General features: G+C 45.6%; 1 protein-coding gene across 1 annotated transcript; it reads left to right on the top strand.

The window, feature by feature from the left end:
* Nucleotides 1-4,380: 4,380 nt before the first annotated feature.
* Nucleotides 4,381-10,971, top strand: LOC145354179 (interferon-induced protein with tetratricopeptide repeats 5-like). Its single transcript, XM_080205253.1, has 2 exons — nucleotides 4,381-4,395; nucleotides 9,517-10,971. The coding sequence occupies exons 1-2, from the start codon at nucleotides 4,381-4,383 to the stop codon at nucleotides 10,969-10,971; spliced, it is 1,470 nt and encodes a 489-aa protein (XP_080061379.1).
* Nucleotides 10,972-13,158: the final 2,187 nt, after the last annotated feature.

Here is a 13,158-nt window from a genome sequence, read left to right on the forward strand (position 1 = left end):
ATCAGCAACGGTTTCATGGCCATCAGTATTCACAGGGGGTGATTCCCCCATCGCGACCCGCAAATGTTCTAGCTGGTCCAGTCGGGAGAATCGCGTGTCGACTATTTTGTGGGATTCGCACATGCGTTCCCGACGCAGGCGCGTATCCCAGAGCCAGGGAACAGTAGCAGTCGGGGCTGCGCTGAAAACCAGTAGGAAGAGAGGTAAGTTGATTTAAATATTTTTTTAATGCACTTTATATCTATTTTGCACATGATTAAATTTCTGTGCCGGGGCCAAAAGCATCTCCCGCACCAACAGGAGTACTTCACTTCGGCGGGGTTTAGAGTAGCTCCCCATGTTCGGGGAACTAGTGGGACATCCCACTGGAGTGGAGGGGAGTCAATCAGTCTGATTCCTTGTTGTAACCAAGCTCTGATCTTTCCCCGATCTCGGGGGCTGGAAGTCTCTCCTTAAGAACTTGAGGCTGTTGGTCTCTCTGTCCTTTGGCATATTTATTTTTTTTTCAAAACAGCTGCATGGAGTGGGAAACAAAAGATCAGGAATCCAGCTTCTTGGATTCAGGGTGGACGGAGGTGAGGGGTACGCGGGGAAGTGACTGCTCTCTTTAAAACCCCTGATCCCAGGATTGGGGATGGTGTCACTGCCAAGATCAGAGGGGTGGGGGAATGTGCTGCCCCAGTCCTGTTCCAGTGACTGAACAACCTGACTGGACTTTCAAATGTTGGTGTTGTCAATTTATCCTCGAAAAAGCCACTGAAGAATCTCATATCAGTGGATGCCCGGTGGGGGAATATGGTAAACCGTTGAGATTAGTCAAACAGGCTGGGCTTGTTGGTTCTCTCTGTGTTGGTGTGCGTGTCATAAGAACATAAGAAATAGGAGCAGGAGTAGGCCATCTGGCCCTTCAAGCCTGCCCCGCCATTCAATAAGATCATGGCTGATCTGTCGTGGCTCAGTTCCACATTCCCGCCCTCTCCCCATAACCCTTAATCCCCTCTCTTATCAAAAACCCATCAACCCGCGTCTTAAAAATATTTAGCGAGGCAGCCTCCACCACTTCAACGGGCAGAGAATTCCAGAGATTCACCACCCTTTGAGTGAAGAAGTTCCTCCTCAACTCCGTTCTAAACCGCCCCCCCTTTATCTTGAGGCTGTGCCCCCTAGTCCTACTGTCCTTTCTGAGCGGAGGATGCTTGGAGATCTGTGACATTATACAATGCCTCGTGTTTTGGAACCAGTGTCCCTGGAGATAAGACAGTGACGGGTAGGTTTATATCACACTTCCAGTTTCTATCCTCACACTCCGGGTATAAATAATCAGGAAAGGATAACACATCAAGCACTCTTCATCACCGACTCACTGGTGGAGGTAAAGTTGAAGAAGGAATTTAGTTTTCGATCAGCATCATGAGGTAAATATGGAATCCTATCTGTATTAGACTTTTAGAAATGTAAATGGATTGAATAGGATCTTTTCTCTGAAATGCGACAGGCTAAATTACGTAGTTGTTGAAACACGAGAGTGGGATTATCTGTCACAGTGAGACATACAGATTAGTGTTTATACTGCACCAAGACAAGAAATTAGACACAGAATGTTACTCCCCTCCCTGAATTGCAAGCCAACGTACAGATTGGATGGGGAAAACCCTTAATCCATCCCCTTGCTTACTCCTAAACCAATTCAGGTTCAATCCATTTCACGGTCCCCACAAAAGAGACATACAAGATCCAAGCTGCCAGCAACAGGCATTAGACCTGATCTCATTCTTGATCTTAGCCTAAAGGCTGAGAAGCAGCAGTTACTGCTGCCTGTTTCTGTGACTCTGCTGTCGTAGAGTCCCTGCTTTCTGCCCCAGTGACTGTTCTGCTGCTTCAATCTCCTTGTCTCCCATCCTCTCCTGAGTAGTATGTGTGATAAGAGCAGTAAATATTATTAATCTGTGTAACAAATACCATTTTAAAATACAAAGCATGTTGTTCCTAATCCCCTGCTGTATGTCTGAGAGTGTTTGAGAATAATAAGAACATAAGAACACATGGAGCAGGAGTAGGCCATCTGGCCCCTTGAGCCTGCTCCGCCATTCAATAAAATCATGGCTGATCCTTTTGTGGACTCAGCTCCACTTACCCACCTGCTCACCATAACCCTTAATTCCTTTACTGTTCAAAAATGTATCTATCCTTACCTTAAAAACATTCAATGAGGTAGCCTCAACTGAATCACTGGGCAGGGAATTCCACAGATTCACAACCCTTTGTGAGAAGAAGTTCCTCCTCAACTCAGTCCTAAATCTGCTCCCCCTTATTTTGAGGCCATAACCCCTAGATCTATTTTCACCCACCAGTGGAAACAATGTCCCTGCTTCTATCTTGTCTATTCCCTTCATAACCTTATATGTTTCTATAAGACCTCCACTCAATCTTCCGAATTCCAATGAGTATAGCCCCAGTCTACTCAGTCCCTCCTCATAAACCAACCCTCCCATTTCCAGGATCAACCTAGTGAATCTCCTCTGCATCCCCTCCAATGCCAGTGAATCCTTTCTCAAGTAAGGAGACCAAAACTGTGCACAGTACTCCAGGTGTGGCCTTGCCAGCACCTTATACACCGGCAACATAACCTCGCTGTTGTAGAACTCCATCTCTCTAGCAACGAAGGACAAAATTCCATTTGCCTTCTTAATTAATGCTGCACCTGCAAACCAACTGTTTGTGATTCATGCATAATTAAATGAAGTAATCTTGTATTAATATCGCATGTTTCACATCTAAAGTGTGTTACAGTCTTGAAAGTGTGTTTTGACGTCTCCGTCACTGTGGTATCGTAGGAAGCACAGGTGACAGATTACACATAACAAGCTGCACAACATGATAATGACTGGGTGAACTCTTTTAGTGATGTTGACGAAGGAATAAATATTTGTCAGGATAATGGAAAATATTATGGGGTGGGGTGCGGGGGGGGGGGGGGTGTGGGAGGGGGTGGGTGTTGGGGGGTGGTTGGGGGGGGGAATAGTCTGCCGGGGTGAGAGGGGCAGGGGGAATCGCCACGGCTGGGGGGGTGGGGCCTGGGAATTGGGGCGCCCCAGGACGGAACGAGTCAGGGCTGGCCCTGGAATTGTTGTGGGAGCTGTGATCGGGCCATGGGTTGGGCCGGGAGGGGGTTGGTGACGGTGGAGGGGCAGCACTGCGATTGAGCTGGCCAGCAAACGGAACTTTGTGAGTTTGGGGCCACTGCGCGTGCTCAGAGTTCTAGAACTGTCAAACTCTGGCACGAATAGGTTCCACCTCCACCCCCCCCCTGAATTTTTAATGACATTCACGACTGGGACCTTGTCAGTGCACAGAGTGTGGAGATTCAGGTGAGAAGCTGAACTGTCAGAACTGGCGCAATCTAGAACAGTCTCACCACCAATTCAGCACTTTTGGGAAAATTGTGGCTGATGTTTCTTGCACAATGTATAGGTAAACATATCATTCACAGAGTACGTAGGGGAGAAGGAAATGATAGGGTGCAGAATATAGTGTTACAGTTACAGGTAGGGTGGAAAGAAAGATCAGCCTCATACATAATAGGGCCATTCAAAGGTCTGATGACAGCAGGGAAGAAGCTGTTCTTGAGTCGGTTGATGCATGTTTTCAGGCTTTTGTATCTTTTTTCCAATGGTAGAAGGTGGAAGAGAGAATGTCCAGGGTGCATGGGATCCTTGATTATGCTGGCTGCTTTTCCAAGGCAACGGGAGGTGTAGACAGAGTCAATGGCTGGGAGACTGGCCTGTGTGATGGACTGAGCTACGTTCACAACCCTTTGTAGTTTCTTGCAGTCTTGGGTCAGAGCTTTTCTGCACTGTAGGGATTCTATGATTACCTGAAGTGGGCATAGACGTGATGGCAGAGTAGGGAGCTAAGTTCTTAGTCTTTTTTACCATTAACAGTTCACATGGTGCTCAATCATTTTGGAGTGGAATTGAATGGGAGCTCAGAACTACAAGTTGGATGTCACCATTCTTCCTCAGCAATGCTTTCATTGTACACACTCATCTTTCAGCTTCACCAATAGCTTAAGGGTATCTAGGTGAGCTGCTAGGATGGACAAATTCATACAATGCTGTGAACTTTTTGAAATATTCATTGGCAAACTGTGCTCCATTATCTGAGACTTCAAGTTCTGGGATTCTGCACAATGCAAATATCTCTTTCAGCAATGTAATCACTCTTTCAGAAGCATTAGCCAGTAGTCACTTAAATTCTATTCATCTGGAGTAGTAGTCCACAATCATCAGGAACACCTTAATTCTGTGTTCAAAGAGGTCCACCCTCAGGTGGTCACAGTGGGAATGTAGACGACATCAATGGTTCTGTTATCTCCTGATGATGAATAACACAAGCGTCATCTCTTCCAGTGACTCGGAGAGACCTGGCAACCAAACAGAAAGCCTCGCACTGGCTTGACATTTTCTGATGCTCAAATATCTTTGGTGCAATCGTTGTTGTTGTTGAGAATTCTGACTAATTCTAAATAGCCAACATGAGGAATAAAACAAAATATTTAAGTAACATCTTAATAATGTCTCTAGTAAATGAGTTTGTAGCATGCCAGTATAATGAAAGATGTATCCATGAAAGAGATCAGCACAAATCAGGCACAAATTATGCAACAAAGTAAATTATGCAGTTAAGTAAATTACCCAGACTGGGTGATAAAAGATAAAAGTTTATTTTGGTATTAAAGCTGGTTTAAACTGATTAGAGAAATGCTGAATCATAAGAAGACATTTTTGGGAGAGAATTTCTGTAAAATGGACAGATGAATGACAGATCAATGTTTGAAGGTATCAAGATATGATTAATTGAAGGACATGCCATTGTTAGATTGACAGAACAGTGAATGAATGAAATTGCTTTTAATTAAGGGCTGGGCTGATTAATCTGATAAGGAAAACTATAACCAATCCTGCACTTTGGCATGAAATCTGAGATCTTCTGTGAAAGCCTGCTGGCTCATTAGCCGTGTAGGTGGATCCATTAATCTCCCATTTTGGCCAAAATGAGATTTGTCTTGTCCTAATTGTAAGTTTATCTGAATATTGTTAATTTGTCATGTTTTTGATTCTAACATGTCAATGTTTTAATAAAGCTGGTATAATTGAAGAATTTCATTGAGTTGAATAAACTTTCCTTGCCTTTGTGAAATAAACGTTTAATGAAAAGATTTAGTCTTTAACCCAAACAGGCCACCTAAAAGGATTTCCCACATCAGTTGTAGTATGTCTAGTCTCAGGACGCTTGGAATGATCACTGTCTCGTTGTAGATGAGTGAATCATTAAATTCACTGAGGTGTCCTCTCGGCTCTTAGTACCATCTAAGAATGGCATTTGGTGACATGCTGACCATCCTTTGACACAGTGATCCCTGAGCTGAGGGGATTCTGTATCAGATTCCTCAGTTGATTCTGTCGCTGAGTTGTCCCTGATAAGTATTGTAGTTGCTGTTAATACAAAGTTTTCTATCTCTTCACCCTGTTTGGGCCTTGCCATTAAGATGTAGAACATATTTTGCTGTATATCTGCTGTATATTGCTGTTTCCTGGAACCAAACTTTGCTTCAGGATGTAGGGTTACAGCTTCCCTAGTTCTGCGAACAGCTGTCAGAATTCAGCTCTGAAGTTTTTGAGCTGGCCTTCTCAGCCTTTTCAATTCCTCAAACCTATGAATCAGATGGATGTCAGTAACAGCCTTCCTGCTCAAGAGTGAGGAAGTCTGAGCCGGAATCACAAGCAATTTTTCCATAATTTCTCGCTCTTGATTTTGGAGGGTTATATCCGATTGAGCTATGGCCTTGTGATCTGCAGATTTTGAAATATTGCCAGTGTAATCAGTTGATTCCTGAAAGAAGCTGGAAACAATAATAATTAACAAACCTCCATTATAGTTTTATTGGGAACGTTCCAAAGGCAGGTCCGGAAGTCCACATGCCGCTGACTTCGCAGTGTGGAAACTACCCTTGGTGCCCCAGCTATATTATTTAACCCAGGGTTATGGTGATCTTGACTGCCACAGGCATTGCATGGATAACTAGTCCATTGGGAAAAGGCTGTGTCATGTTATTATAATACCATTCTTTGGGCCTATTTACAGTACAAGACACAAGGCATAGTGATTGTGTAAACACTGTGGGCTCATGTATTAAGATGAGGCACGTGAGAACAGTTAGACATAGGTATAAAAATAGGTACAAATTGTGTGTGTGTGTGTGCCTGTGTGTCCACACACATGCAGACGAGTATGCATGTGTGTGTGTGTGTGTGTGTGTGTGTGTGCCTGTGTGTCCACACATGTGCAGATGTGTGTGTTCTATTCAAAGCAAAAATGAGACGAAGACAGGATTTCATGACACGTTTCTCTTTTGGTGATATCCCATTTATATCCCTTAAAGATATATTACAATATCCTCCTTTCTTTTTAAAGATACTTTCCTCCTTCCAAAGACATATAAATCTTCATAAATACATTTTTATGTTTTGTTACCATGAGAGATTTGCATAGAGCTAATAAATCTCTGAGTCTCTACAGTTTAAAGGCACTCTGCTGGTGCACCCTGTGCCTGGAATGGTAACCTTATCTGGATTTTTCTTTAATTTTTCACGCTGATCTGTGGGATTTTTGTTTTTGGAGATTGTTTGTAGTTGCATGTGGACTATTGTACTAGATGCAGTAGGGTTGTTTGGTGGGTGAGGAGCTGGAATGGATCTGATTTGTCCTTGGTGACACATCACTGTCTTTGTGTGTTGTGACTTTATAGGACCTTAGTTCAAAGTAAATCCTTGTCATCTTGGCCAGCTGCCAACTGTGAGATTCTGTGTGTGAACTTTGCTGTCCCAACTGCAAACCTGGCAATTCAGTACCTGCATTTTTATTATGCAAATTGGTCACTTTCTCTTGTAGTTCTATAAGTTGCTCTTTAGTTTCTAAGAAAGTAGAATGGCTATGAATTAGTATGGTGGGACACACAGAGCCAAATTTTAGCTCTGCCGGTGATGGAGAAACTTCACTTAAAGGCATGTAATACTGCAATGTGTATATCTTTATTTGCTTGACTATGTTTGAGAGCTAGGGATTTCACAGCATGAATAATTTGCTCAGTTAGGCCATTAGATCTAGGATAATGAGGAGAAGAAGTAGTGTGATCAATATTCCACAATTCAGAGAGATCCTTAAATGACTCACCAATAAATTGCAGACTGTTATCAATAACAATCTGTTTAGGAATGCCAAACAAACCGTAGAGTGTGGGTGACTGTTGTACTTGACATATATTGTAATTGTTGAAGAAAAGGATACTTAGTAAAGTAGTCAGTAGTCAAAAGTAGTCAATGATGACGATGAAGTCAGTGCCATAGATCTGAAAGAGGTCAGATGTGCTTTTGAACCAATAATGAGTGGGAACTTCATATGGAATCAATGGTGCTTTAGGCTGAGTTGGTAAATTTTTAAAACATACCTCACACTCCTTGATACCGAGGGAAATCTTGAACCCGAGCTCTCCAAGTGGGGGATTGGCAGCAAGGGCGAAAACTGGAAATCATGGAACTCTGAATTACACCACCCCTAGCCAGAAATATAATTAATTTCATGGCCATTATGGGTGTGAACCTCATTACAATACATTTACATACATTTCAATATAAGCAAACCCCTCCCCCAGCATCATATATTCTCCCTAGATGTATATTCCAGACTCACCCACGTAATGTTACTTTGGCGTGGTTTACAACAGGTTCACCTAGATGAGAACCTGCCCTGTGATCCCTGGGGAGGTGTAAAGGTGAGTATAGCCCCCAGGGGTGAGGGATATGGCCACCTGACACTGCCCTCAGCACAGATTGGTGCTGCCAGGTTGGCCCAGTCGAGAGAGGCTCATCAAGGGAAACTGGTTCCAGAGCACATGGGTGCCTTTGTGCCGGGCGTCCCTGGCGGATGGTTGTGCCCCATCCCCCAAGTGACCCACCTTATATAACCACCCCTCCTTGCAGAGCCCTGCTCCACTCCTGGCAAAGCCCCCCGCCCCATCCCACATAAGCACTGTGGCAAGCAGTAAGATTGCGTGCGAGGCCAAAATCGGGTTTGTGCCAGGTTTAGCATTGTACGTCATGTTCCGGCCTCGCTCTGCTGGTGGGACCAAAAGAGGACAGAAAGTCGATTTGCACAGAATTGGCTCCATTTCAATCCTATTAACACTTCCTGCACACTGTTTCTGGCCTCTCCAGCATGACCTGATGCTGTTCATGTTGCTGCTCCTGCTGTTTTTGCTGATATTACACCTCATGTTCCTCATCAGAGACAGAGCTGCAGAAATTGCTTTCGGGCTGCAGTGAAAATTGACGACAGGACGTGCAGAGAAACATGTGGAAATTCAAAACAGCAGCAATGTCCTCAAGATGCTGGAAATTACCAGCAAAGAAGTGAAGACAAATTCCCCTGAGCACAAGCTCCTCACACCGAGGCAAAATGGAAACTGTCCTGTAACATTGTGTAAAGGCTTTCCTGTCTGTCACTTTCACAGCCTTGTCAATATCCCAGCCCTCCACTGACTGTGATCTTGCCTTGCTGAGTTTCACACAGCTTGGGAACCTGTGTACTCAGTTCAATTCATGACTCGCTATTAATTCTGCAGCCAATTAGTCTTTGACATAATTAAATCACTCACCCAACTGACTCATTGCATATCCCACAGGGCGAAGCAGTGGCAAAATGATATTGGCAATGGGCAATGGTATTGGAAGAGACCCAGGGTAATGCTCTGGGGAACTGGGTTTGAATCCCAACACTGCAGATGGTGAAATTTGAATTCAATATAAATCTGGGATTAAAAGTCTAATGATGACCATGAAACCATTGTCGATTGTCATAAAAACGCATCTGTTTCACCTTTAGGGAAGGAAATCTGCCATCCCTACCTGGCCTGGCCTACATATAACTCCAGAGCCACAGCAATGCAGTCCACTCTCAACTGCTCTCTGAAATGGAGGGCAGTTAGGGTTGGGGAATAAATGCTGGCCCAGCCAGTGACACCACACCTTATAGATTAATAAAAAACTTGCCCTCAGAATTGAGGACCCTTGTGAGTTTCTTCACAGATTGACATGTTTTCAAATCCACACACTGTTATATTTCAACTTGCTGTTAATTTTCAGCCCCGGGTATCCTGTTACCTGATTTGATCATTGGAAGAACTCTCTACCCCAGCTGAATCAGTGTTCAGAGAGGCTCTCTTGTTCTACTATTGAGACTGGAAAAAATACAGGAGACTATTTTCCTCAGGTGCTGTGAGGACTGCCTTTCCTGCAGGATATACTGTACCATTGGTAAAATATTGCAGCTGTATCAAATGCTAACCAAAAAGGCAACAATGAATTACTCCCAATGATCAAATAGATTAAATCAATGAATTACAGTTGCTGCTAAGGTGGATTATGAAAGATTTGTTTCTCTTGCAGTGACCAAGGGAAGGATTTGTTGAAAGTGAAGCTCGATCAGCTTCAATGTCACTTCACGTGGGCACCACAGAAAGAAAACATTGACTTGGATGATTTGCAGCAAAGATTAGAAGGTTCAATACAGCTCGATGTCACATATAAAGACAGATCATACAACCAACTTGCTTTTGTAAACTGCCTGCAAGGAAACTGTGAGGAGGCGATTCAAAACTTACAGGAAGCTGAAAAGATTCTGAGGGAGAATCATGAAGATGAATTTGAAAAAAGAATCATCGTCACCTATGGAAACCGTGCCTGGGTCAATTATCACATGGGACAACTGACAGAGGCTCAGTCCTACCTCGACAAACTGGAGAGGATCTGTCAACAATTTCCTGATGCCTCTCGGTATACAGCAATGATACCTGAAGTGTACGGGGAGAAGGGTTGGGCACTGTTGAAGTCTACTTCTCAATGTTATGAAGAAGCAAAGGAATGTTTTAAAAAGGCTCTGGAGAAAGATCCGGATAATATTGAATGGAATTTTGGCTTTGCGACTGCTCTGTCTCGTCTTGAAGTTTTTTCTGGAACCCCAGAGAGTGACAAACCCATTCAATCAATGAAGCAGTTCAGACGTGTGCTGGAGCTCGATCCGGATCATACTGAAGCCATGGTGCTGCTGGCTCTAAAACTACAACAGTGTAATCAAACTGAGGAAGCACTTGGATTAGTTGAAAGAGCATTGCAGAAATCCCCTGACCTTCCACATGTGATTCGCTATGCTGCCAAATTTTACAGATTAAAAGGAAATATGGAAAAAGCTATGGTTCTGTTGAAGAAAGGATTAGAAATTACCCCAAACTCTACCTTCTTACATCATCAAATAGGTGTGTGTTACAGAAGGAAACTATTGTCACCGAGCAAAAGACCGAGTGATCCTGCTTCTGAACAGAGAGCTAAACTGATTGAACTGTGTAAGTATCATTTTAAAAAGGCCTTTGAACCTCGACCATTAACATTTATTAGGGCACAGCTGGATTATGCCAGAATCTGTTTATTAAATGGAGAATATGCGGAAGTAAAGGAGATGTACAATAATTTACTGAAATTGGAAGGTATACATCCAGAAAATAAGCAGGCAATACGTTTGGAGGCTGGATTATTTGAACTGAATCAGGAAAAACCAGAATCAAACGCTATCACCCATTTTCTGGAAGGAATGAAAATCGATTGTAACTCAACAGAAAAGAAATGGTGCCGTGATAACTTGAAGACAATCGCAGAAAGACAACTTCGCAGGAATGGCAGAGACAGCAAGGCCTATGGTGTTCTTGGCTTAATGAACCAACTGGATGGGAAGAAGCGCGAGGCTATTGAAAACTTTGAAAAAGCCTCGGAGTTGGATCCTGACAATGAAGAATATCTAAGTGCTCTTTGTGAATTACGCCTTTCTATCAAGGCCGATAATGACTGTCCCAACAAAAGCTAAACTGAAAGATGAATGAACACTCTCTAATCTACAGACAGCTGCTAATGGAATCCACTTCACTGATATTTTGCTTAGAATGGAGCATGTTACACACGTGTATAATTTTCAAATAATCTCATTGTAATTATTCTAGATCTCTGTGCTTCATTCAGAAACATTAACCACGCTGGCAAATTCACCAAATAATATTTGTTTCTGTCTCCCAAGTGACTTGCTGTGTGTGGAAAGATGTAGTGGGAGGGAAGACTAAACGATATGAAAAGAGGTGAAAATGGGCTAAAAATAACCAAACACAATGGCAGCAGGTTCTGATTTTCTAACAGAGGTTTCGAGAATGATTCTCCCAAAAGTGCTGAATTGGTGGGAAACCTGGTCTAGATCACGGCTGTTTTCTTAATGCAGCTTCAGACCTGAATCTCCGCACTCTGTGCAATGCAGAGGTCACAAGCATGAATCTCATTAAAAGCCATGGGGATGGGTCCTATTCGCCTCAAAGAGCCTGAAATCGGTGAGATGAGCGGGAACCCACGCATGTGTGCGTCGCTGGGAGATCGTGGAAAAGACATCCCAGCATCCAAGTCACTGCCATCCAACCCCCACACACATCGATGGCCTCATCGCTGGCCCCCACAACCCCCCCACAGTTATCGCTGGCCCCCACAACCCCCCCACAGTTATCGCTGGCCCCCACAACCCCCCCACAGTTATCGCTGGCCCCCACAACCCCCCTACAGTTATCGCTGGCCCCCACAACCCCCCCACAGACATCACTTGGCCACCCCTCCCATACAGACGATGCTACCTCTCCTCCCCCATACAGATAGCGTTGGCCCTCCTCCCCCACACAGACATCGCTGCCTCTCCTGTCTCCCTCCACACACAGACGTGGCTGCCCACTCACCTCATGCCGCCATGGATCCAGATAATGCAGGTACCCAATCCCTCCATCCCTTGAACATACTGACCACACTGCTGCCCAGCAGAGAATTTATGCTGTGCTGTTGTGCACACCAGCAGCTTGTGAGCCTTCCCTCTCTTGAATGGGAGTCCTGAGTATTGCCCCACTGCCCCCTGGACACAACAGCCTATTGAATGTCAGCCAATCAGCACCCAATGGATGGATGACAGTCAATTGATACCGGCCTTCAAAATCTCTCACAAGGATTTGTTGCCAATGGGCCCCTGATTGGCCACACTCACTGCACCCGCACTCCCCTGATTGGCCACACTCACTGCACCCGCACTCCCCTGATTGGACACACTCACTGCACCCGCACTCCCCCCATTGGCCACACTCACTGCACCCGCACTCCCCTGATTGGCCACACTCACTGCACCCGCACTCCCCTGATTGGAATCACTCACTGCACCCGCACTCCCCCCATTGGCCACACTCACTGCACCCACACTCCCCCCATTGGCCACACTCACTGCACCCGCACTCCCCTGATTGGCCACACTCACTGCACCCGCACTCCCCTGACTGGACACACTCACTGCACCCGCACTCCCCTGATTGGCCACACTCACTGCACCCGCACTCCCCTGACTGGACACACTCACTGCACCCGCACTCCCCTGATTGGCCACACTCACTGCACCCGCACTCCCCTGACTGGCCACACTCACTGCACCCGCACTTCCCTGATTGGCCACACTCACTGCACCCGCACTCCCCTGATTGGCCACACTCACTGCACCCGCACTCCCCTGACTGGACACACTCACTGCACCCGCACTCCCCTGATTGGCCACACTCACTGCACCCGCACTCCCCTGACTGGACACACTCACTGCACCCGCACTCCCCTGATTGGCCACACTCACTGCACCCGCACTCCCCTGACTGGACACACTCACTGCACCCGCACTCCCCTGATTGGCCACACTCACTGCACCCGCACTCCCCTGATTGGCCACACTCACTGCACCCGCACTCCCCTGATTGGCCACACTCACTGCACCCACACTCCCCTGACTGGACACACTCACTGCACCCGCACTCCCCTGATTGGCCACACTCACTGCACCCGCACTCCCCTGACTGGCCACACTCACTGCACCCGCACTTCCCTGATTGGCCACACTCACTGCACCCGCACTCCCCTGATTGGCCACACTCACTGCACCCGCACTCCCCTGACTGGACACACTCACTGCACCCGCACTCCCCTGATTGGCCACACT

This window comes from Carcharhinus amblyrhynchos, chromosome 17 (assembly GCF_965287045.1).
Source record: "Carcharhinus amblyrhynchos chromosome 17, sCarAmb.v2.hapA, whole genome shotgun sequence".
Lineage (NCBI taxonomy): Eukaryota > Metazoa > Chordata > Chondrichthyes > Carcharhiniformes > Carcharhinidae > Carcharhinus > Carcharhinus amblyrhynchos.